Genomic DNA, 26,926 nt, shown 5'->3' on the forward strand with positions numbered 1-26,926 from the left:
TACTACTACTAGTCTACTACTAAACTACCCATTTTTGTAACACTTTTGTTAGTTGGATAGTCTAAAAAATTTGTACAAGATGTTCTATAAAAGTTATTTCTTTTACGTAGTATTTTTTTTGACAAGATGAAAGTTATTTCTAGAAGCTACGATACATAAAAACAGGCCAATTTTTAGCTACCAGAGTTTAATCTCAAATGATGTAGAGGTTAATTTTCAAGGGTCATTAATGAAGGAAAGTTTGTTTGTAATTGGATACATTTGAGTTTGAAGGAAAAGCAGATCAAAGCTAAGGCTATAATCCACATTTTTGGGCCAATTTTAGAAAAATTTTCCAAAATTAAATTGAATGTGAGGGATGTCTCCCATGATTGTAGTAGTTGGTTTGCAACGATAACAGGTCCATTGGTCTACCAATAGGTCTATAAAGTACCGAGAATATACGTTTTAATTTTATGGCTATATCGGAATTATGTTGTATACCGAGTCAAGAGCTGCAACAAATTGTTCCAATCACCAACTTGACTTTCCGAAGTCATATTAAATTGTTTTTAAATTATTCATACCACGCCAAACCGTATTAGTGTTAAACCTTGATGCTCCGGTTAGGAAAAATGTCAAACTGCAGTGTTACGCTGTTACAGTTTAGTTTGGGTAATGGCCAAAACTACAACAAACTGGACCATGTACACCCTTTAGAGCCAATAACAAAGTTCATATAGATAATGTTGACTGATTTCTAAAATCAACCATTGAGACTTCAATATGATTCCATTAAAACTGGTTCAAACTAAATAAATTTAAACCAAATGACAAATTGCTACAATATTTTTGTAAATAAAACATTGTCATGATATTTTTGTAAACTTCACTATAGTATGACCTGAAGTGAATTAACAAATTAGCCAGGCCGATTCTTCGTTTGTTACATAAAAAAAGGGGGCAAAGCGCAAACAATAACTTTGTGATTTTGTGTTTTGAACTTACGTCAAAAGTCTTAATTGTCAATTTGTCACTTGACTTTAGTGCAGGTATAGTATGGAGCGAACTTCCAAATGTAAATTTTCTTATAAACTACTGTAACTCATACAATGAACAATTGAACAAACATAGATGAAACTAAGTGAGATCAATAACACCAATATAGTACGGAGTATATATGCTAAATTGCTAATCCTCGTATACTCCATGAATTGAATAGGCACACTTGGAGAGAGACAACTTTATAGGGGTTAACACTTAACAGTGTTGTTTGACAAAATTCCCGATCACCACATTACCTACCACAAAAAACAACCTAGTTGATGATCTCTGATCAGCACTGGCATACAAGCTACAACCTCTGAAACAGCCGTGGATGAAAATTTTGAGCAAAGCGTTGAAGATGCTACTCACAGTGTGACAGTGTACACAGAAAGATTTTTGAGCATGTAAGGATATCGTTTCTCACTCGAATATGCTTTGGCTGCTTCTATTGTACAAAGCAGTACTTGTATTTTTTGCTGTTGAGGTTTATTTCCGCTCAATAATCTTCTTAGTGGCGCTTTTTCCCACCACCACCTTTCTTTTTGCCACCCTTTCTTTTGCCACCCTTCTTTTTCCTCCCTTTGCTAGGCATAGGAGGACCATGATCATCATTTCTTGGAGGTGGAGCAGATTTCAATAAATGCTTGACATCAAGAACTCCATTTCGGAAACGTCCTTCACTTGATCTCAGCACTCCATCTTCAGGTCTGCGCTTCTCTTCAGGCTTTTTAGTCCTTTTGATAAGGCTTTCGCCACAATGTCCGAGGAGTAACTCCTGCAAAAAGGTTATATCAGCAAGTTTCCACTATACATTCAGAATCTAGCAAGTTTCAGACAAATTGAAGTCCATCTCTGAAATCACCACCTGTTGCAACATCTTCTCTTCTTTTTTCTTTTGATTCTTCATCATTGGCCGTGCTACACTTAGTGGTAGTCTCTGTGTCTTGGGAGCCTTTAACACATAAACACAAAATGTTATTTATCAGCAAATTCAATCAAAATTTTCAGATCAAAATCCAAACATAAGGTATGTCAACAGTGTGCCTACCTTTCCACCCAATGAAACGACTTTCTTATTCTGCAAATCCTTCCTCTCTTTCCATGTCATATCAGAGGATCCTGCAATGACATTAAGTTTAATTAATCACCAGCAATACAATCGAAAACAGCTCACAACCATATCACATAACCATAGATAAATACAGAAGCTAAAATTCACAGCAGTTAAGAAGTTTGCAAATGTAAGGAGCACATATCCTGCATCCCCCATCCCCTAAAATTCTATTTGGAGACACATAAAACTAGAGACAAGGTACTTCATTACCCAAGAAGAATAACATCTATCATCCATACGCAATTTCTATCGTACAACCGGTTGTATCGTAGTACCACTAAAGCTAAATTGCAGTCCCCCCAATAGTCTCAATTCCCAAATTCTGCAAATTTACTACTCAGTAATACAAAGCACATATTATTATAACATTGAAGATATAAAGTTGCAAGCTTTACCCCAAATAATAACACAAAACTGAAATCTTTAAATTCAATACCTAAGATTATGTCACATTCATAGCATCTATCAAAAATTGAGCAACAAAAATTGAAAGAAAAAAGAGGGGAATTTACCAAGAAGTTCAACTTCCTTCATAATAGAGCGAAAATCCAATTGTTTGCCATTTAATTCCAAGCCACTTCTGGAAGAGGTTCCGGTTTCTGCTTTCGCACCTCCCTTATTTTCCCGCATTTTCATCTTGCAATTTCAATCAAACTATTGTGTTGCAGAAGCAGTCGAGCCGACGCCGGTTTTCGAAGGAGGGCAGCGGTGGGAGAGTGAAAGCCGAGCAGGACTAAAAAAACCTAAGAGGAAATTTTTTTTTACCAAGGAAGACGAGGGTTTAGGCTACTTTGCTTTGGAATTTTAGGTTAGCATCAGGGGTATATCTGGAAATTGGCTTTCTTCTTTATAAAAAAAATTTCGTTTTTTAAAAAAAAAGAATGCTAAAATAACTATTTTTTATATAAGTCCGTACAAATAATACTTATTCGAGTGAAAAAAAAAAAATTTAACCACGACAAAATACAATAAAAATTGACCAATAATAAAAAAAAAAAATGACGTTTAGCGTTTCACTAAGACACTAAAGGAAACATTTCAATTTTAAAATAAACTTAAAAAAAAAAGATTAAAAATAGACAAACGGTAATAACACCGATCTACAAGTGTTTTTGTCCTAATGTAGCTTTGTAGTGCAAAAAACAACTTCACGGCAAACATCTTTGAAATTGCAGCGATTTTGGCAGAAGTTTGGAAAAAATTCAACAAATTATTAATGTGAGGAATAGAGGATCAAATGGAGATTCAAATCGAAGCCAATTGATAGGCTTTTTCATAATCTAGAGAGACATATAAGTTGTAATTGACAAAAGTGATGAAAAGACAAAATATTCTAGATTATCAAGTTGCATTAAAAACCCTTTTTTTTTTAATAGTTTTGTTGAAATAAAATTATTTTTAATGAAATTAGCTTTAGTTTTGTTAAAATTAAGATCTTATTGAGCTAGACTTAGGGCATGTTCTCTTCAGCTTATTTTCAGTTCAGTTCTTATCTTAATTTTCTTCTCTCATAAAATATTCACTTCAGTTTAGTCGATCAGAACATGCCCTTAGGACCTGTTCACATTTACTGAACTGAGCTGAACTAAACTGAACTGATTGGAGCTGAACTGAAATGAATATTTTATGAGAGAAGAAAATTAGGAATCGAACTGAAATTAAGTTGAAGTGAACATGCCCTTATTTTTACAATGGAGAATGATAAAAGACAGTAATATATGTTGTAATACTTGATCCAAACAGTAGTAAGGGATTTGCACAATTTAGTGTCCTGTAATGTTGAACTTGTATAAAAACCGAGTATCAACAACATATACGGAGATGACAGTAGAGAGCTGCATACACCAGTTAATTACTAGTGCAATAACATTTGAGCTGGCTCGTAATCTATGCGCATTCCTTTCGTACACATTCAACTAGCATCTGGATAAATTTATGAACTCGCAGCTCGTTCCTGCCTCAATAGTTAACAGCAATCCAAAATTTCATGATTTATAATTGTGGGACTGGTTACAACTTCTCAAGGTGGACGATACAGTTTTTTAACAATGATTTTGCCAGTTCATTCTTTTCATTTTCACATAACTGAGCTAGATTTTCTTTAAACCCTTCATCTACTGCAGATGCTGGTTGAATAGCTCCAAAGACTTCAATCACTTCCAGCAAACACTCAGCTGCAGCAACATGAACCTAGTTGAATAGTATAAAGACACCTTGTCAGATCGTGAATACAATTTCAAGGCTAAAAAATATTACTACCAAAGCATATTGCAGTTGCAATAAGATGGGAAACAACCCCCTTTCCCCCACTATCATGAGAGAACGAGTTATTATCCAAAATCCTTTATGGATTAGCTGACTCCAATCAGTTGTATTGTTTTCAATTTATTATTACTCCTTAGTATGATCCATTTATTCGCAAATGTTTAAGTTCTCCAAACAAACTACATATGGCAAAAGCAACCCGTACCTGTGCGATCTTTACAGTGCTAATACAATCCACAATTTTGCCAGATACACTGATGAATAACTGAAGAAGCAACAAAGAGGTCACAATCCAAAGGTAAATATAGAACAGTTAGCAGTGTTAAATAATTAAATTTTGGCTGCACCTCATTGATTAACGCCACTGCACCAGCAAGTAAAGGATCTTCTAGGGTTGAACCACATACAGTAGCTTTTAACTTTGAACAGAGCTTTTTTATGGTAATAAATGCCGACACTTTGACTGTTCATAACAAGAGTGTTAGCAAAAACCAATGGCAATAACTTATCTCATAAATCAGCAATCTAATCAAACATCAAATTACCTGTCCACGGAAATGCAGGTGATAAGGCATGGGATAACAGCAACATCAAGTTGTGCTTTTGTTGAAGAAGATCATTAATAGGAGCAACACTTATGCAAGATGTGGTGCAATCTAAAATTTTACTACGTGGCACATAACTATCTTCTTCCTTATCAGAACTTGCAACTGTCAGACCATACATGTAACAACTATCAAGACCTTTCATATAAATCAAAAAACATAGCATGATAAAAAAATATTTCTGCACTCCACATAATATCAAATTTTCTCAAGCCTCCTGCAGGGGATTTTAAGAAAGGAAACCTCAGACAATTTGCATTATACTTGGTTAAAGGATATATAGTCAACTTTATAGATGATCTGAAGGTTGACGGGATATGATTGGGTATCTAAGCTAAGGTACCTCATAAGATTACCACTTCTTTAGGCATCTCTAAGATGAACAGAATTAACAAGTAATACATTTTCCATTTCATTAAATTAGTTGAAACCATACTTTGAGAAGATACACCAGGTCCAAGCACCATGAACGTCACATGAATTAACAAGGCTGAGGAGATACACCAGAGAATTTTCTTATGTTTTTCTGTACTGCTCTTACTTAACAGTTAACACTCAATTGAGGTCTAAAATTCTATTATGCTGTAATATATACGGACCCCATAATTTGAGAAGTTAAATGCTCCATAATAACACTTCACATGCTACCTGATTTAAGGGAAGCACTTCCAGATGGTTCTTGTGTACATTTATCTCCTGCAGCTGGCTCAAACATCTCACATAACAATGGGAAAACAGCATTAAAAAACTCTGGTGAATTGAAAGCCTTGATAACCTACAAAAAAGAAGAGGGCAATTGTTAATATTGTGTCTCAACGGATAGCTTGTGTTAATATTCCCCTTGCAAACACCAACAAAAATATTCTACAAAATGTTCTTCGAAAATTTTTGAATCGCAGGAGTTCCTTTTCCTCGTAGAAAAATTGAGCTCGTCTTCTTTAGCTTTCTAGATAGTAATAATCTACCATATAGTAATGGCAGAGCACGTAAATGTAGTGAACACAAACCAGCAGTTTAGGGTAGTTTCAGATGTAGGAACAGAGTCAACAGACCCATAGACAGCACAAACAGTCATACATGCTCAAGAATGCAGCGCATACTAAACATGGACTTTACTACTTCAGTGAGAATAGCACAAATTCCTAGTAAATTTTGCTAAGCATAACAGAAGTCTCCAGCAGCTAATTCATGATTACATGGTGGCGTCTAGTGATGATTAGTAGCCAGAGTTTTGTATAATGATATAGACAGGAGGGAATCAGGAATTTAAGGTATACTGTAAGAAGGTTTAAGAGTCATGAAGGTCTTGAAGTAGACATGGGAGTGGAAGTAAAATTTTTAGGATAAAGTTTTAAGTTCAAGGAAGTGCCCAGTACTCCTGTGAAACTATACTGTAGCATTAGATAGCCAAAAAAAAACAACAGAGACAATAATACAGGAGGATAGTTTGACTAAAAAACAGCTAGGGGAAGAGTTGCAAAGCCAAGTCTAGTGCTCCACAGGAGCATGTAAACACTGGATATTCAAGGTTGAGATTCTAAGATCGATATGTTCCGTGTTTAACTATGTCAAGGCCAGAGAAGGAATTGCACGAAGAACTTTTCTAAAGGATGAATCATAGATTGTTAATTTGTCATCAAAGACTGGTGGCTTAAACACTATTGGAAGTCAACCGATAAGATTGGAGAAAACAGCATTGATTAGGGACAACAATGGAATGAGAGCCTTACCTAGGCTCCAAATGAGCCAAGAGCTGAACAGTAACTACAAACGGTGATTGCTACAAGCCTACAATTTATCTGGATAGCTCATCCTTCGGGTGAACTTGCCTCTCATTCTTATCAAATTAACAGTCTTTCATTCATATTATCATGATCATAAGCTCCAGCTTCCACCACCAATCCTATAATCCATCCATTAAAAACATGTACACCCTTTTCTTCATGGTGACTCTATTCCATGTTGGAATCATTCAAATTGATTGTCTTAATTACTAAATGGTTCCCTTTTGTTCCTCTTAAGTCGTGGAAATAGGATAAAATCCGTGAAAGAGTAATTACATTCACTTAGTTAAGAAGCTGCATATAAGAATTACCTGATCTAAAGCACATAGAGCTGCTTCTTGAAATTTCTTTTGCTTCTTAGTGCATGCAGTGGTAACCACACTAAGGACATCATTAGCAGCTGATGGATTAGCAGAAGAAATAACATTGTGGCAAGATGTGCAAAGGGCAGCTAATGCATTTAGAAGAGCATCCTTTCCCTGTCGCAGATTCAAGTTCAATTAAAAAACATCATTGAAGGTTAGAATAGATCTTCAACATGTAGACTCTAGGAAAGGAGTTATAGGCAGAAAATTAAACCTCCCACAGTCGACCAGGAATCTCCTTCAGCAACGAGCTCAGTAGAACTTGACAATGAGTGGAAAGCGATTCATGCAATGTCTCACTAAGTTTAGTAATTGCTTGCGCTGCCTGTTGTCAACCAAAGAAGTTCATATGAAGGAAAAAAATTCAATAACATAATCTACCAGTATATCTGGTGATTTAGCCACACGAACTCACGAAGTCATTGATATCAAAATGAAGAGTTTCTACCTTTCGTTTGGAGTTCCAAGATGATGAAGTGATGCTATCTGTAATAAGTGAAACTATCTCTCCCAAATACAATTGAAGAGTGACGTTATCGCCACTAGTATTTTCTTCCCACACCTCTTCAAATAAGCAAGACACATGCTTATCGTCCTCAAATCTGCAAATTTTGAGATTAATTTGAATGCACTCAGACTATGACAACTCAATTCTTTTTAAACAAACAATACTCCAGAGTCCAGACTCCAGAGGTAAGATACAAAGTACCCAAAAAGGTCATTAATTAATTGCAATGCAGTTATCATATCTGATTACCCCAATAATAAATACAACTCACAGGAAGCACACCCATATGGCATGAATCCAATATACATATACAAGATGATATCATAACAGCTATTGTCGTCATAGTTAATAAACTAAGTTAAATCATCAGAATTGAGTAGAAAAATGAGAGTCTGACCTAGGCTCCATGGCCATACATGATAAAGTACCCCAACATTTACATTTGAGCTTTACCAGCTTGGCAAGTCCCACACCAGTTATCATTACTACCATATCTTCTTTCTTCTTTTTTTTTTTTTTTTTTTTAATTTTTCCTTCCAATATTTTTTTTAAATTTTTTTATAGGAACATTTATGTTTCTTGTATGTTCATAGCATGTTGTTGTCAAGCCAAGCACAAGACCAAGCTGCCAGGGCTAAGCTACACTCATCAAGCTTACCTAGGGCCTGATAGGCTCAAGCTTTGATCTGCTCTAACACAAACCGACATAACCCATGGATCTAGCCGAATTTTACGCCCAAACAGTGCAACAATGCAGTTGACTTCTCAATTATATACAAGATTCACTGTACTTCAGATCTACCAAGTTTCTGAGACCTTGCTGATTTCACTTAAAATAAACAGACGATCTTATCAGAATTATTGTAAAATCTAAAAGATTATTGTCGATACCAATAGAAAATAAATTAACTACTAGTCTACCACTATCACTAATCTGTCGAAAATTACAAAACAGTACAACAAGAGAACAAAAGTCCTCCTCTAAAAATCACAAGAGCCATGCAAATCACCGTAGACATCTGAAAAGTAAATAAGTTCAAGAAGCCCTAGGCACCACAGACCATAAATAAGCTAACAAATCCCTCATGTCTCCGACCCAGCAGCCTTATCGAGTTATTGTGAACTAAGTTATCAATGATCATTATGCTTTAACCAAAGAACCCAGCTCACTTATAAAAACATGAGCCTCCAAAGAGCTTTCTACTCTGCTCCTCTCAGAAGTCAGAACCAATACACCTCATTTGCATAATTTGCAATAAAGAAACCCGTAGCAAAAAAATCACCCTTCAAACCAAAAGAATTATGACACAAAATGAAGCCAATTCAATTGGAGAAAGAAACTAGGAAAACATTCAGCACTTTCACATACTCCGTCGGTTCTTTTCTTTTGGGTACTCATTTAATGTAGACACTTTTCTCTAGGAGAGGTGAGTGGGTGCAAGATCAGGGCAGATAAAGTAAGAGAGATACAGTGAAAGACTGAAAACACAGATGTAAGTAAAAGGTTGATAAAATAAGAGAGCGAGTGGAATGGTACAGATATGGTGGGGTAATGGAGGTAAGATGTTAAATGCGATTACCAAAATTAGAGTAAAGTAGATGTGGGTACATAAACATTAGGGGGTAAAAGCTCAAGGTTGTTACTGGAACAGCAAATTATCCAGGGTATTCAATTCCAAAACTGGTATCCATAGAAAAGCTTTGGAGCCTTACCCTTCCAGATAAACTTGGGAGCAGAGATGATTTGAATCTAATCCTTACTTAACTAAGCAAACTAAGGTGAACCAGATACGGCCTGACACTCCGTTATATATTTCAAAATGTATCAAAGGCAGACTATACAGAATCCTAAGAAAGAGTACCCTAAAATCTTGTCAGGGATGCCATAGTGATGGTAGATCTAGGATTTACTTGAAGGAATCTTATATTACTAGCATGCTGCAAGAGAAATAAAAACAAGACTATGTATATGTTATCTACGAAACTGTTTTTAGGCAGTCAACTCTAAAATAATATTCGATGACTTTGAGTGACAAGAATAAGATGCATTTTTAAGCATATAATATAAAAATCATTATAAATGCCTTGTATCCTGATCCAGACCTTGAAATGAAAATCACGGGTAATATCGTCACATGATAACCACTCAAGACATCAGCAGCTAAGGACGCACAGCTTTTTAGTAGAACAGCACAAGACACCTGAGCATTCCTGTCACCTGCATGTAGTGCAGCCACTTCCTCAATAAATTGTTGAGCCTGAGTAGGTGCTGAATACTTCAGGGCCATTGCAAAAGCACTGGCAAAGGCACGCTTTGCAGATGCGCTTCTTTCCTCAATGACAGCAGGGAACAAAAGCCTCAGCAGCGTTCCTGTGAAGGGTTTAATCTCAAGATTGACTCTTTGTACCAGTAAGGTAATAAAAGATGCTACACCAACCCTTGAAAAAAAAAAAGAAAAAAAAAAAAAGTGAGAATCAAGTAAAAAAAGGGCTAAGTCACTTTCACCATAAAATAGATATATTTCAGCAATTTGTCAGGCATGGTACAATTGTATTCACAAACAAAATAACTAACCTCTCTAATAATTATTTTTTGATGGATAAATCTGCGTATAGTTATGAAAAGGTAGTTAAGTATGTCCTTAAGTTAAATTTCATACCTAGTATTGAGACCAACCCCAGATCTGACCAACTGAGCAAGCCGAGGAACCAATAGATCTAATGATGGCTCATCTACTACGTCAATGCATAGCTCAAGAGTTTCCCACATTGCAGAGCCTTTTGCAATTGAAATCCGTAAATTTTCAAGCTTATCTTTCTGTAATCCAATGCTTGCCGCATGCAGCTATGGTAGAGAGAAACATGCATCGGTCATACTGGCTTCAGAATAAGGCAAATGTCAATAAATAGATAATATTCATGATACCTCAACATAATTGAGTCCTTGATCTTCCAGGCTTGACAAACTCTCCAGCATGCAAGTCACTAAATCAGCCAAATGTGGACGGATAGCAATTCCTGCACCCTGAAATTGATCAAAGCTTAACCACTTATTGTATCACTCATTACCCTTGCGGAACAACTAAAAAGTCTAATTTGTAATTTTGTACAATACAGAACAATAATTTAACCATCATTTTCAATTAGAAGTAGTAGGCTTTTAAAAAAAAAAAAATAAAAAAAAAAAAAAACCATCCATAATTTTTGAATGTACTATGTGAAAAGAAAATTTGGACTGGAAAATTCTTTTCTTGCTAACCTTTGCAAGCTTCATAACCACTCCAATAGATGCCTTACGTATGCTATCAACTTTACTCATAATCCCTTCTGCTAACAAAAGTGGCAGCACAATATCCATAGCTTGGCTAGTTTCAGATTTATCAGTGAGTGAAACATCACAGAGCCTTATAGTGAGGGAGCTGACAGCACGACATAACTTATCACCAGAATTCCTGACAGTCTCCTTTATATCATCCATAGCACGGAATGCAGCCATCCAGAGCTTTTTAAGATGCTTCCCAATCTGGAAAAAATGTCACATTTAAGATCAGTGTCAAATACGATGCTAGTTATCACCATTTCCAAAGATGGATCTGAAAACCCCAACAAAGTGAAGAAACACAAAGGACCAACTCCTACAAACTAACAAAACATAAATATTAGACACCAATAAGCGCAGTTTAAAATCGACAATTAAACCCAAATTGTCATGTCAACATACTTTGATGTTAACATAATCTGATTAAAGGTTATATGAAGATCAAGTTAAAGATCAAATGCCTAGATGCAAACCTATTGAAAATCATAAAACCCCAATAAAAAAATTCACAAGAAGTCATCCTTTGATGATAATGACAATGGTTACCCAAAGAGTTACAGCTATTACAGAGTAAAAAATTCCTATGATATTAATCAACTTTATAACATATACAGAGTACTTGAAAATATACTTCTAGGACCTTAGGCAAAGAACATCTAGAGATTTATAATGTCCAAAATATGAGTCAAATGTTTTCACAGTAAGGGGACAATAAAAAAAGTAACAGTAAATGTAATAGAGATGGACTGCACTGATGCAAAAAGCAACAGACCATCACATAAAGGCAAGTTGAAAATCAATAATGCAACAGCCTTTGCATCCCTTTGCATCATGTAACTGCTTTTATATTATTTCACAATGCAGACCCTCCAATGTGAATACAAAGAAAAAGAGATATCAACACCACCAGGTATGCGGCTATGCATGCAATTCTTAAAGTATTATACAAGCCATCTTTGACAAATGATTGCTCTTTAACATCACACTGATTCCTACTCTTCCCTGTCTTACAACCCATCACCCTTCCTCTTTAGGAGTACCCATATGCAATCTTAACAGAAACCCTAAACCCTAATATAAGTACAAAAATCACACTCACAAAGGTACATAGCAGCAACAATTTATTCTTATGAGGCAAGAGAGGCCCTGATTAATGCAGTCTTACCCCTAGCTAATATAAACTACTAGAGAGATTATCTCCAAAGGACCTACAAAAGAGCACATTTGTAAAAGTGTGAGCAAGTCTTCATTTTAGAGACATATTAGGAAAAGCATCACACCTGCATAGTGAAAATGCCACACATACACACACGTGGACACGTGTGCCCACATATAAGCGGCACACGTGTACACACTGCAGTGTACATTAACACAAAGAGACTACTCAATCCACAATTTTGAGTGAAACAATTAGGTTGTATTTTTCTAAATAATGTTGTGGCAGACAAGTGGTAAATGCAAAAAAAACATGCATCTCAAAACTCATGCCCAACCAAAACATATTTCCAGTGTTTCACAACTATTGCAACTCATGCTAGTTTGAGATGTTCATTTAAAAAATTGCAACACTTTCTTGACAACTTTTACAATTTAACCCATGTGCTTTACTCATACCTGGCCCACACTCTCTCTCTCTCCACTTCCCTCCCCTCAAGTCTCTATTTTTCTTAAAATGTACATTTATTTTCATATCATCACATGGGTCAGCAACGCACTTGCTTTTCCTCTTCTTGCCTAAACTAGTGGACAAATTGCAAATGTTACAGTTTTAGTAAAACTGAGGAAGTGTGAAGTTATTTCCATTGCAGATTTGCTGCTTACAACATAAGGTCACACACAAATGACAAATACATCATGTTCACCATGACTGGCCGGTATCAAATATTTTCTCTTTCTCTATTATCATCCCAAATAGGTGGAAGTTGCATTACAATACTTGTAGGCTATGAAGCATTTACTATAATCAAGATTCTTGACATTTTTTCTCTTTAATCAAGCTATAAAAAGATCCACTAGGCAACGAGAAGAGGAAACCCAACTCCACAAAAGATTGGTCTTACACTCAGAAAATTGCTTAGTCCGAGTATGGCATGCAACACTCTCCTACCCCAAGATCCCAAAAGATACTAACTACAAAAATCATATAATGTCCCAAATCATAGCAGGATTTCTCATCAACATATAATGATTAGTTACTTACATAATCAAACCTGCGTCCCTGAATAATATCTGCAAGTGCAAGACATGAAGACTCACGAGAGCGCCAAAGCCTAGAACCACACTGAGTCAATAAATCATCTAGAATAAGATCGAAGTGTTCATCAATTGTTTTCTTCGAATCAACAACAAGCGACTTCCATATGTGTGCCATTGAATCCTAACATGAACAGAATCAACAAATGCAAGGCCAATAATGAGAGTATGATGATGATAATAATAATAGTAATAATAATTTTGGACAGTATAATATTGTCATTAATACTAAATTAAATCCAGAATGAAGCTGAGGTTACAAAAGCACCAAAAGAATTCACAAGTCATAGGTTAGGACTGCTTAGTGCTTACCTGAACATTTTTATCAGGATCATACTGATAGCGTACCAGCCTTGGAATCAACAAACGGAGATGAGGCTGAAGAGCATCGCCAGCATGTTTTGCTATCCTAGAAAATCCAAAGGCAGCTCCTCTCTTAGAATTTAGAGCTGCCTGATAATTAGCAAGGTCCATAAACTTATATATAAGGTCTGGCTGGCCCATCTCATTTGCCATGTTGCACAGCTCCTTATATGTGCTCAATTTTCCCCCACTGGGACTATCACCAATAGTTCCCTCCTGAAATACCTCTGAATCCTCTACGAGCTAGAGGCTCCAAACAGGAGTATAAAGATAAAATTAAATAATTTGTGCAAATACCAACACCAAATAACGTGAATCATAGAAACAACAAGCACATTTACCTTGACAGCTCTCTTTCTCTTCCCTGAACCAGTCAAAGTGCCAACAAGTGCATTCACTAAACTCTTCTTCATTAAATCATCACCAAGTTCATAAACAAGACTCATTCCTTGTGATGCTAACTCCTGAACAAGTTCATTCTGCTCGCCCAATAAATGTGAGAAGGCTTCCTGTAATCAGAAAATGAAAATAATAAGGTCCCAAACCCCCACCACCCTATAAAAATTATTTTAAAAAAAAAAAAAAAAAAAAAAAGAATTTTCTCCACAAACAGGTTGGCAAAAGGTCTACAGTAACATACTTTCAGCCTTGAGAAATATTCTTTACACGGATATAGTGAGTTTCAGTTGTATATAGACGTCCAAACTCCAAAGTATACAGGCTGAAACAGAGACCAAGTTTTGAACACACACACACACACACACACACACACACACACAAGCACGCACACATGCACACACACAACATGAGGACGCAAAGCTAATCTATATAGGGGCATACTTCAGATTTTTAATTACAATATTACATGAATAAACACACTTGCAAACCTGAATGTCAGGAAGCAATTTTTGAATTGTATGATGACGGCCACAATACATGGTCAATGACAACAACCAAACAGTCCCAGCACAGCGCTCCTCTTTCCTGCTGCTGTACAAAAGAGTGTCAAATATTTTTTTGGTGATTAAATCTCGGGCCATATCTCGAGCATCTTTATTGGATTCATTCTCATCATTGTAATTTTTTTTCAACCAAGAAGAAGAAACATCTTCCAGAAGAAAGTTTGAAGTCGTTGAAAGTGAGGTATAGTTGGTTATCAAAATAACATCAGCATCCACAGGAACAGCACCCCAAGAAAATGCAAGAGCCTCCCCGGCAGCAAATAGAACATCCTCAGCCTGTGAAGCCAAAAAGTTTCAAACAACAGATCATTTACCTAAGCTAATGAGTTCATTGGAAAAATATGACCTGCAGAAATCATAGCACGTACCTTTGAACGACAGAGACCAAATATAAGTTCTAGAGCAACATTATAACTAGAAGGTGAGACTTCCTTCATGCACATATGCCCCAGAGATAAGGCTATTTTCTTTATTGCTTTTGTATCATCTCCAGCAAGAAGTTTGCCCAGCTTTTCCCGCAGAACAGTCAACACAGACGCTACAAGAATTTTCGCCAGCAACTACTTGTTAAAACATTTTCAAGAAGGTACAACATAATCAACTGAAGAAATCATCATAATGTACTTTACCAGGACCAGAATCATTAACAAGTGATGGCAATGCTACACGCAATGCAATATGTCCAAGTGCTTGCATTGCAATAGAAGCCACTGTAGCAGTTTCAAAGTTAACAACATCAACCAGGCTTTTTACAGTATCCTGAAGTACCGCTTCTGGCACCTACCATGTCAGAATACAAGTATCTTTCAGTTATAGAAAAAGAATTAGCTTCAAAACCATCATAAACCCCAAGCTGAGCTGACAGAAAAATCAAATGTATTACAGCAAATAAACAAAAAAGAAGCTCACAGTTCAACAAAGCAATATATTTGTGACTGAGAGCAACCTCCCCAATTACCCGGTAATCATAGGCCATGAGGAATTTAGCCCTCTGAAAGTGCAAAAACCCTCTGGTGACAGGAGGAAGGTAATTGCTGGATAGAGGACATATGAAAAAAGAGTAAAGCTGACATAGTGACATGTGCCGCTGGTGACATATTTTTTAAGAGTGGGAGGGAGGGTTGCGTGAGAATGGCAGCAGTGAGTCTAGAATCAAAGAGATAATGTCATATGAAAATTACTTTTATCTTTCCAACTTAAACTATAGGTCTACAGCCCCCATCAGCCCCATCAAACGCCAACAAATTTGAGGAAGAATTTTCAAAAATGACGACAATTAAAGATAGCGAATTGGAAAGACAAAGCAAGTAACAAAAAAAGGGTTAAAAGAATTTCATTTGTTCAGTTCATTGTTTCTCAGGTATGATCAGTTCATTGTTTCCCAGGTGTCAAACTCCAACTCTTCTCAGTGCTCACTATCTATACAGAATACGGCACATTGGCTCCTGATAACCTAACATATAACAACTCTAATGACTAACAAAACAAGGATAAAGAGTGGAACCTCACAAACCTCAGGTGCTCTAGATAGACAATCTGCAGTAACAAACCCTATAGCACATAAAGCCCCATGCTGCATTTCAAATCTGAAACCAAATCAACCTAGTAATCAGTACATATATACTAAACCCCGACTTAGTCAATAATATAAATGAGCAAACCTCGTTTTATGTGGTCCACTTATAGGATTAATAACAGCGATCAATTCACTTATCAGGGAAGATGACACAGCAACAGGACAAGCTGAAGAAGCTATTCCAAGCAAACGAGCAGCAGATTCACGCGTATCAAAGTCTACATGCCCCAGTAATTGCTTTAACCAATTAATTTTTGAGGCATACCGTGATGCCAGCACCTAATTCATAGGGCAAAACATGTGAGGAAAGAGGGAAAAAATGAGCAGGCAAAAAAGGCATAACGCGGTTGATTCACCAATATGAGATACCTCGGGAAAGTAAGCTGCTATTTCAATCAAAGCCTTGGAAGCATTAGCGTGCAGCTCAGCAGAACCTTCAATAGCCATAGCATGTTCAATAAGAGAGCACAATGCTTCCACAGTAGGCTGGAATTCAGCTGTCTTAGAGACATCCTGTAGCATGTCAGACTCAAAGCACTTCAAAAGAAATTTAATCATGGCATCATATGTCTTGGAGGGGAAAAGGAGTCGCTCCCTCATTTCTATTTCTGCAACTTCTAACACTTTTGGTTGGTGCCTGATGATACAATCCAACATGTCTCCAACTCTGGGATATTTAAGATCTATCTTTTGGCTAATGGATCTTCCTTCATCAGGGAACAGCCCCTGAGTTGCCATTTCCCTACAAGTGAGAAACATAGAATCAAAGGGACATAAATAAACGACAAAATCAGAGTAGAAAGAGCAGAAATAATTGCACTAATAATATCTAGCACTTTTACTTCTGACGACCTAAATTTTAGTTTACAATGGACGATATCACTTCAATAGCTTTTCTCTATCCAGACTCTCAGTATCTCAACCAGTAAGGTAACTGGCCTTAAACCAATTTAATGTGCCCTGTGTAGGCATAAGCTGGATATCTTATTGTTGTTTCGTATTATGAAATAGATCTATCCCTCTGGAAGCAAACTAAAGCCATTAATATTTCCCAACAGCCATCTAAGAACCATTGAGGAGTGCCTCTTCACTTCAAATTTTATGACATAATGAAACTTTTTGTTACAATATATGACAGAAACACTTGGATGACTACAGTAAGCAAACCCATAGAGAAAGTAAATAAGAATATATCACAAACAACGTATACAGCTTTTCAGTTCAGAGTGAACAATAGCCAACAAAGGCTGGTCTGTATGCTACCAAGGATGGTCTTCATTTTGTTGTAGAACAACTAGTTTATTATTGTTCATAAATACTTCATTTTTCATAACAATTTAAAGCTTTGTTAAGGTTCATCCTATATTAATTAAGTCCTTGTCTGGAGCTAGTTTTATCATCCTCAATCCCTAAATACAAAATACAATATTGTACGGATACATTAAAGCATACACATTACCATTTACTTAAAAAACTTTATATAAACAGAATATGCAAATCTATATTGATCTCATTGACTCTTAATTCATTGGAACCAAGATAGTGCTACATTAACTTGAACAGAGTTAAAAATCTATACAGTCATACTCAGCTTAGGCATGTTAAGTTTAATATTTACACAGAAACAAGGATGGGCAGATTAACTAAATGGAAAAATATAGCCACATCAGCTTAAATTAATGATTTCTTTCCTCTTTCGTAAATGCAACGATAAAGTACAGTCCACTTTTGGTCCAGACATGCTTTTATTTTCCGATTCCAAGTTCAAAGCTGAACAAATTACACGAGAGCTTCCTCAATCACAGTTTTTATAACCTTCATTCTCTAACATACAAATGCCTACCTGGCATCCACTGAGTAATTACTGTAATATACAGATACTTAAAGGTTTCCCTATGAAAAATCCTCAGTATTTAATAGTAAACTATCCTTTCATAAAACTTAATTACACTTTTAACAAGAAACAATGCAGCTACATAGCCTTCATGGTCATTTTAGGAGAGAATATCTTGTTGGATGGGAAAATAGTGTGATTACATTAAAAACAAATGTGGTGCGTGTGTCAATGTGTGTGCATGTAATCCATAGTACTAAAATGTTACTGTAGAGGAGTATGCTAAAAAGGAATTTATGTTATGTATGTTGTGATGCGTATCATCATAAGAAGAACACAAATAGCTAGTGAGAATACCCTGCTAGTGAGAACACAAGAGCACAATACTCAGATGGACATCGAATAGATGATAATTACACAACAAATATTTATTTATATAACTGCACAAAGATTAAAAACAGTACAACAAGAGGACAAGGTGTACTTAAAATAAAAAAATCAAAATTTACAATGAGCAGAATGATGTAGATATCTATAAAAATTGAAAGCTACTAGTACCGTATATCCATCTTTGGGTCATCTGCTGCAACCATACATAAAAAACGGCTAGGACAGTGCTGCAAATCAAACAATGATGTCGCCCACCTCACAGCACAAAATCGCACCTCACTTTTGTCCTTCAAAACATTTTTGAAAAGCATATAAGTGAGAGATTAAGCTTCAAAAATGACAAGGAAAAAAAATATATAGAAAGAAGCACGAACAAAAAATATTAAATTACCACTTGTGAGTTATCGAGCAAGAGTTGCTCCAAATCTTTTAATATGTTGGATGATGCTCCCTGATGCTCAGAAAAATAATAAAGTGAGAAAAACTATTGGGCTCAGAAACAAGAAGTCCAAGGTAATATCATCCCTATGGAGCTCTCATGAACAATAACAAAGCAATAGAGATCATCAAGCCATTTGAAAACATTCAAATGAAATAAAAAAGTTGTTCTCAATCACAAATTAACAAGACGAGAATATTGCTTAGTAACCCCCACCCCCTCAAGAATTATCCTACAACCAAGATACCTAAGAGCTAAGAAGTACAACCAAATTACAATTGGTTCATGCAGAAGATAAATGAAAATAAGTAAATTGGCAATAGTGTAATGTTGAAAGCCTCAGAGCTAGGAACAAAGGGAGAACTAGGATCACCTTATAGGCAGAGGCAAGGGAGCTTGTAGCCTCTTGAATGACCAATCGAAGAAACTGAGACTCAGATTTCAAAGCATCGAAAAGACGAACAGCCATGTCTATCTTATCCCTGTAAGAAAACAATTATGATATGAGCACTAAGGAGGAATGATATGGATATTAAGGGTATCTAGGGTATTTTCACATTTAGTTTAATATTATCAAATAAATGTAATCCCAAATTATAAGGGACGTAGGATTTTATTTAAAGTAAGATAAAAATAAACGAAGCTGCATGGCTTTCCTTATTCATTAAAAATAGGATTTTACATGTGACAAAAAAGATTGTGTTTTATTGCAATTAGGATACCTAGGTAACATAGGACTCATAAGTCTATATGAAGGGATATTTTAAGAGTCAAGTATTTCGAGTTCTTCGTAAAAAAACTTGTATGGATTTGTGAGACACATGTTCATGAGAGAATAAGGAGGATTCTTATTCACCTGAAATTAGTAGTTTAAGAATTTTGGTGCCATAGTTTTAGTTAAACAGATAGGAGAGACTAATTCATATCAAAGAGCCAAGGAATAAGGGGAATGGAGGAATGTTGTAAGAGATCACCTGAAAAGCTGAGGCATGCGCTGAGCAAGCATTCCAATTGCTTGATACGCAAATGTCCTCGTCTCCCGAGATATAGAATCTAAATAAACACAACTTACATTTGAGTAAGGGTAAACTATGCCTCCATCAAACTAAAAAGTTAAACTAATTGAAATACAGATAAGAAAAAGTTCAAAATATTGAACTATACCTGCTTCTTGATTGTTTGTTCCGTCAAGAGACTTCAGAATTCCAGTCAATATGAGAGGGCCCATAAGCTTAAGTTGATCCATTCTTGCCTGAACACAGACAGGAGCATGAACTAATAAAAAAAGTTGTACTCTACATTGGATTGAGTTATAGTCAAGGCACTCGTACATTGGATTGAGTAATAGTCATCCAGATATGACAGTATGCAGGACTTAAAAAGCTACAGCTTAAAACCCCTCTAGTATTTCAAGATATCATCTCAGTTGGGAGAAAATGAATACGCTATAATAATATATTAATTACACAAAAAAAGTCAATAGAAGGGCCCCAAGAGTGATATATGTAAATGGAAGGAGGAGCAATTCAAGAGCATAGCAGTAAATCACTTTCTGTTAGTACATTCCTTGGGACTGAGTCCTGACATCTGTAAGTTGCAGCTGACTATTAATGTATAACAAAACAAAACTTCATTAAATTTGTTATCAAACATTGATGTATAAGTCTAATATATCCCATGTGCATATGCAATCATCAAGACTCCAAGTCCACTATTTCAGCATCAGTTCCCAAAATCACCATGGGGAGCTCTTCCAGCTCCTTCATGAACTCCAGACAGGTCACTGTAGATTTACAATTTTCTAGGTGTCTTATCATCAACCACTTTCCAAATCTATGATTGTCTTGTAGCTGCACCTGCCACTATGTTGGGTTAGGATCACCCTCTAACAAAATCTATGATTATATCCAAGCTATACAGAGCAAGTACTGCAAAAAATCTCCATTCTCCAATTGCAGCACCCAGCAATCTCAATACCAGCTATAATTCTTCCAAGCTCCACCTGTACTCCTTTACATCACATTTGCTCCATTACAGTCATTCACTAAGTATTATTAAATGGGAAAAAACAGGCAAGCTCACATATTAAAAAGTACATGTTGTCATACTAAGGGGGTGTTTGGTTCACAAAGTGGTATGGGTTAAAAATACAGGCTGGTATGAGGTTGAAACTCAATTCTAAATACCTTGTGTTTGGTTTCTGTGAGGGAATGTAAATTTTTTTTTTTTAATACCTAGAGGTGTGGTATGAGTCATACCCACCTTCAGCCTTCCCCTTGGGTTTCTAAACCCCGTACCTTGTGGGTTTGAGGTATGGGTTTGAAAAATTGAATTTTTCTTAAACAAACATTAGGGACTTATACCTCATACCCATTCTAAACCTATTCCTCATACCTAAAATCTAAACCTATACCAATATACGAACCAAGCTCCCTATAAGTTTATTTTTTAATACAATGCATATGGTAAAATGATGGTAGGCCAGGTAGGGTCAATCACAGCATATAAGCTATGCAGAACCAGCAAGTGGGCTGCAAGTCTGCAACTGAAACATCTCCTAAGAAGCATGCATGTCAGTTGTTCAGACCAAGGAAGAGAACATACCTAACAAAAGGGACTAATCAGTTCACAAAACACTAGAGCTCTTAGCATAACTCTGCGGTCCTAACTCTGCGGTCAGGACTCAGGAGCTGCACTAATGGAATTACATGGCTAGCAATAAAGAAGTGACTTTAAACATAAGCTATTCCCTTTAACTGAAGATACACAAAAATCAAAATAACATCAATATTAATAAGGCTCTTGTCTATTACTATTCTATAATAGTGAGATGTTGCAAGCAATATGAATAATTAACAACTTGAAGGGAAAAGCTTATAACCAATATGAATAATTAACAACTTGAAGGGAAAAGCTTATGACCAATATGAATATCCCGTACATGTTTTAGAACCCAGAAAGCAAATTCCATTCCTGACTGCTTTAGTCTTGGAGTGGTATCAATTCCTGTTACAGAGAATTATGCAAAGAGCATCAGGTACATAATCTTATTCCATCAACGAGAAATCAACAATCTTCACAACAGAATTACGTCAACAGCATTGCAGTATGACCTAAAACACACAGCAAATTGTAAGAACTGAAGTAATTATTGTTGGGAGTTTCCCAAGTGTGTGCAAAGAATAATTGTCCCACATTGGGAAAGTAGTATGAAGGTGACTAGCCAACAAGGTTTTTGACACACTCCTACTGCTCTATGGCTTTAGGATGGAACCTCACTTAACATGTATGCTAAGTGGCCTCTACTCTGATCTTGAGACATGACCAGGCCAAACAAATGCGGGCCAAGTCTAGATTGCCTAGATTGGCCGAAAGTCACAGAGGGTAATATGTGATGAAATCCAAGATGTTGCAAGTGAGGGGGAGTTAAGAAAGTGACGAGAGCACAACCGGAGATCTTGTGTGACCATCCATGATAAGGACATGTCAATTAGACAACAAATAATCCCCACATTTTGTTACGGTTGTACTAGTGAGGTCTCATGATATCATGAAATTCGTGAGAAGTGTTGTAGACCCCAAAACTATGAAGGGTGTACTATAATCATAAGGTAGTGTTAAACCACACATATGGAGACAAGTATTGATGAGAGTATGCATATGTGTGAAAAACAATTATCCATTTATCCCAAACCGAAGAAATGGTCAAACACAAGGTTTGTGGCTGCTCCTATTACAGTATGTTTTTAGGGCAGAACCTCACTTAAATGCTAGGTGATCTCTCTTCAAGGGCCCAACAAGTATAAAAAATTACTTGAGATCAAACAAAAACATATGACTATGGATTAACAACTTCTAATTCACGAGTAATATTACCAATTCAAAAAGATATTCGGTAAAAATAGTTGTTGGCGTAAGTATATTTAAAATGGCTCGTAATTGACAAGCCGGCTAATTATTTTAAAACCAACCGGCTTTTCATTTTGTCTAAAAAAACCAGCCTGTCATTCAATGAAAAAACCAAGTATTTACCAAGCATATCCATTTGTAATCTGACCACATTGACAAGCTAAAATCCACACGAGCTAAAAGCTATCTCACAAAGACACAAACAAGCCCAAAGCCCAGAAACTTGAGGATAAAATTGTACACAACTACACTACAATTAAGGAAGACCAACCACAATACACATCAACATCGAGGTACATTCTTCCAAGAATCTAGAATCCAACATGTACATTGAAAAACAAGATGAACAATTCCAGAACCTTTGTTTCAAGAATGAAAGAGAATACAGCAAATATACCATATATACAGGCAAAAATGCACTGCAAAGTAGCAGGGAAACTATTTGCTGCTGCAATGGACCGACAAAATACAGACATCAGCCTAGTCTTCAAAGGATAATATGCAGGTGAAACTTTATTCTCTGAAGCAATTGTTTCAGTAGCAGCATTTCCTGATAAACAAAAGATGTCATACAGATAAGTATGGATTAGGCTAATTCCTAAAAAAAAAATTTCTCAACAAAAACAAAAACAAAAAAAAAAACTTGCACCAGATAACTTTTAGGTGATGCACTGCCGCAACATCATATATTCATCGGATAGTTTATTTGGGTAATGCTCATTAAATAACCAGTTGAGTTGAGTGTAGTAAGCAGCCATAGCTTTTAGGGCAGAAAGATGTAGATATTTTCTCAATAGCTGCTACCAAACCAATGAGCTTATGCTTATAGCATCAGACTTTAATGGCTCTTTTATATTTAGAATAATTTGTTGTTCAATATAAATGAGAGATCATATTAAATCATGCTTAAATTAGTTTAATAAACTCAGGCAGAGTTATATGGACAGATGAAATTCATGAGAAGTGTATTACTCTATAAGCTAGAGTTGAAGGTGCAGATACACAGCTAGCTTACCATTGAATAGTAAAAACAACTTTTTGATAAGAGTTGGATTATCTAGATCAGCCATAGATCCCTTCTTCTTCAAAAGTACCTCCCCTCTCTTAGCAATAGGCTCTTGACTTGCATGGATATATGTCAAAAAAAATATCAGGATCTACACCTCTCGTACAAAGATTCAATGTTATAAGAGAAATTAGTTCACTAGCTATATACATCTTGTGTATGTAAGTTTACCTGTCTGCAGAGGCAGCTAGATATATTGGGTAAACAATATCTGCTGGAAGATCCATGGATTCAATGACATTCAATATCCCTAACTGTAAGAAGATGAAAATTTAAAATTTTGAATTTAAAAAAAAAAAATTAAAAAAAAAATAACATCTGCAATTGCATATAATGTTGAGTAGAAAATTGAATTATAATAAATGTCTGAAAATATATCAGCCAGAAATAGAAGAATAAAGAGTGGATAAAGCATTTAGCTAATGTCACCTTCCTACTCAAAAGAATCTCATTTTTTAATGGTTGCTTCCCAGTGACACGTTCTGCCAGGGATATTGAAAGAACGGCTGGACATCCGCCACTGAAAGAATAAAACATCAATTTACAGTATAAGAGGTCAAAAAGGATGATAACACCCCAAAATTTCAAAACCTTGGAGGCTAGCAAGATTAGACCTTTGAGATGTAGGTTGGTACAACATAGTGTGCAAGCAAAAATCAACAAACATTTCAGAGTCCTGAGAACCTCTCGTCATAGTATATTTTGCAGCAATTTCTTCATCAATCTTAACAGAATAGGCTTCTCCTATGACCTGAAGCCAGAAATGGTAGATAAAGTAAGATGTTGACAGAGCTCCATTGGGGGGGGGGGGGTGTGCGCGGGGCAAAATGTCCCCATTTACAAACAATTTGCCTCCAAGATGATGGTTTATAATAGAAATGATACTGAATAATACCTTTACAACTACTCTCAATATTATTGCTTGATGCTGAGGAGGAAGCTTTGAAATGTTCACTAAGAGATTGGGAGCCATACTTTTCGGAACCTGTGAAGAAGCATTACAGGGTGACAATTATTAGAAGGGTTTTCTTAAAGTAAAATTTGATTGCCAATTAATCCTCTAAGCATTGAAAGTCGGATGAAGTTTTTATTAAAAAAAAAAAAAAAAGTCACACCTCTATTTGTGCACGTTCAAATGCCATCTCAATGTAGATGATGCAAAAGTTCCGGACCATTGGAGCAGTGGTAGCTTCAGAATACATACTCCACAATTCAGATAATGGCAATCCAATCCCTGCCTCATGTTTCACACGCTTATTTACATGACTCAGTATTTCAAGTACCTACTTTGTACAGCAACAACATAGAAACCAACTAAGAATGAAAATTCACCATTCACTTACCAACCAAGCAAAATTATGAAGATTTAAATTATTCAAGAGCATTAAAACATTAAAATCGTCACCACTTCATGATACAGAAAATCAAAGATGGTTTGTGTGTAAATGACAGCCCCCTGCATTCCAATAGACTCTAATGGGAAAAGGGCATTAATATATCATAGGTCAGAAAATCATGCTCCTTCTAGCTTCTTATGTTTGTATACTCTTGAATACACTTTCAAATCATCAATTCCTCACACACTTAACAGCTTTATGCATCATCAATGAAGCATAGAAAATGCTCTAGACTTTTATGCAAAGAGCTTCCTTGAAACCAGCACACCTATACCAATAATTTGCTTGGGAAGTAAATCTAGTAGCAATACTAGCATTATAGCAACAATTTCTTGTATGATCCATCGCAAATGTCTCATACAGACAATCCTCTTGTCGTTACCAATGACCTTACCTTAGCGAAAATAAATGCTCTACATTGTTATCACTTTTCGTAATACACTACTTGTTCTTTATTTCTTAATTCAGGAAATTGCATTATTTTGTATCAACTATTTCTATTCAAAACTAACAATTAACATCAAACTCCAGCCAAATTAACCAGCAAGTGAATCCTAAACCCACACTATATGTGTTCATTTGTAATACATGAGCTCATCAAACCGAAGCAAATGCTCGTTGTTATACAATTTGTTGCATAATTACGAAAATCGCATTTTACTAGTATGATCAATCACCGTTCACCTCCAACCACAATCATACCACTATTAACTATAATCAACCTTAATCATCAACTAACTAAAGCTAACTAATTCAAAACACCAAATTCCATACCTAAATCAACTACTTCCATCCTTAATCATCACAAACCCTAACTTTCAAATTAAAAACAATCAATTCCAATAAACAACTAAACTTTTGAATAAAATTCAATCCGCAAAACAAAAAATGAAAAGCAAAATCAAAATTCAATAAAACAATAGAAAAATCGAGCAATCAAAGAGGACCTTGTTCCGAATTGCGGTTGATTGAGAGGAAAGACAAGCGATAGCACGAGGAAGAAGGTTTGCAAGTAAGCTTTGGAGCTTGGAATCGTCGCAGAAAGCTAAGTTGGTAAGCATTCTTTCCAACATTTCTTCTCTTTCCTTGTCTGATAAAGCCGCCATTGCCGACAACAACGTCGATGTCGCCGGAGACTGCGATGAATCCGCCATTGATGTTCGGTTAAGCTTTTTAGTTGGTTGTTGTTGTATTGGTTTTATGGTTTTGCAGAGTTTTGAGAAGGTAGAACCGTAGAAGCTTTGGGAATTTGGAGTTGGGGCTTTTTAGTTGGACTTTGGAGGTGTTTCTTGTTTGGCAATACACAACAATTAGGCAATTACTACTCTCACCGTCCCTAAATTACATTCCTATTTTCAGCATTTATTCCTGTCCATAGAGAGCAGCAGGAATGTAATTTAGGAACGGAGGAAGTATTTCGTTTGGCTAGTTTGACGGACTGTTTTAAATCGGCTTTATTTATGTTAGCTGATAGACGGAAAAAATAAAATACTAAAAAGTATTGGTAAAATCGGAGATAATTCAAGATTGAAATGAGAATCAAGCGTAATTCGTAGCAAAATGTGTTCACGAGAAAATCCACTTATGGTGTTAGCGATTTTCTATTTTATTGATCTTTTATTTTTTTGATAAATCAGAACATCACTAGTGACATCAACTTTGTGACCATGCTGGTAGTTTTGCTACATGTAAAGATCGAATTATTTAGTTCATTTAAATTTATTCATAATCAATCATCTAACAGGCACGAA

At 35.9% G+C, this 26,926-nt stretch overlaps 2 protein-coding genes across 2 annotated transcripts; both read right to left on the reverse strand.

The window, feature by feature from the left end:
* Positions 1-1,050: 1,050 nt before the first annotated feature.
* Positions 1,051-3,011, reverse strand: LOC145605661 (uncharacterized). Its single transcript, XM_081661733.1, has 4 exons — positions 2,653-3,011; positions 2,075-2,145; positions 1,892-1,978; positions 1,051-1,801 (listed from the first exon to the last, which is right to left on the reverse strand). The coding sequence occupies exons 1-4, from the start codon at positions 2,774-2,776 to the stop codon at positions 1,535-1,537; spliced, it is 549 nt and encodes a 182-aa protein (XP_081517859.1). The 5' UTR covers positions 2,777-3,011; the 3' UTR covers positions 1,051-1,534.
* Positions 3,012-3,870: 859 nt separating this feature from the next.
* LOC145604489 (uncharacterized) lies at positions 3,871-26,447 on the reverse strand. The gene is made up of 35 exons (XM_081660371.1): positions 26,123-26,447; positions 24,894-25,061; positions 24,674-24,763; positions 24,393-24,529; positions 24,208-24,298; positions 23,950-24,032; positions 23,728-23,834; positions 23,110-23,262; positions 21,745-21,809; positions 19,968-20,055; positions 19,778-19,856; positions 19,177-19,285; positions 18,756-18,815; positions 18,533-18,651; positions 16,510-16,882; positions 16,226-16,419; positions 16,078-16,150; positions 15,194-15,344; positions 14,933-15,102; positions 14,490-14,840; positions 13,944-14,111; positions 13,552-13,845; positions 13,187-13,363; positions 10,927-11,190; positions 10,594-10,692; positions 10,328-10,512; positions 9,771-10,106; positions 7,608-7,761; positions 7,374-7,484; positions 7,106-7,273; positions 5,659-5,785; positions 4,951-5,115; positions 4,753-4,868; positions 4,611-4,670; positions 3,871-4,330 (listed from the first exon to the last, which is right to left on the reverse strand). The coding sequence occupies exons 1-35, from the start codon at positions 26,327-26,329 to the stop codon at positions 4,151-4,153; spliced, it is 5,472 nt and encodes a 1,823-aa protein (XP_081516497.1). The 5' UTR covers positions 26,330-26,447; the 3' UTR covers positions 3,871-4,150.
* Positions 26,448-26,926: the final 479 nt, after the last annotated feature.

Source organism: Chenopodium album, chromosome 22 (assembly GCF_948465745.1).
Source record: "Chenopodium album chromosome 22, dcCheAlbu1.1, whole genome shotgun sequence".
Classification (NCBI taxonomy): Eukaryota; Viridiplantae; Streptophyta; class Magnoliopsida; order Caryophyllales; family Amaranthaceae; genus Chenopodium; species Chenopodium album.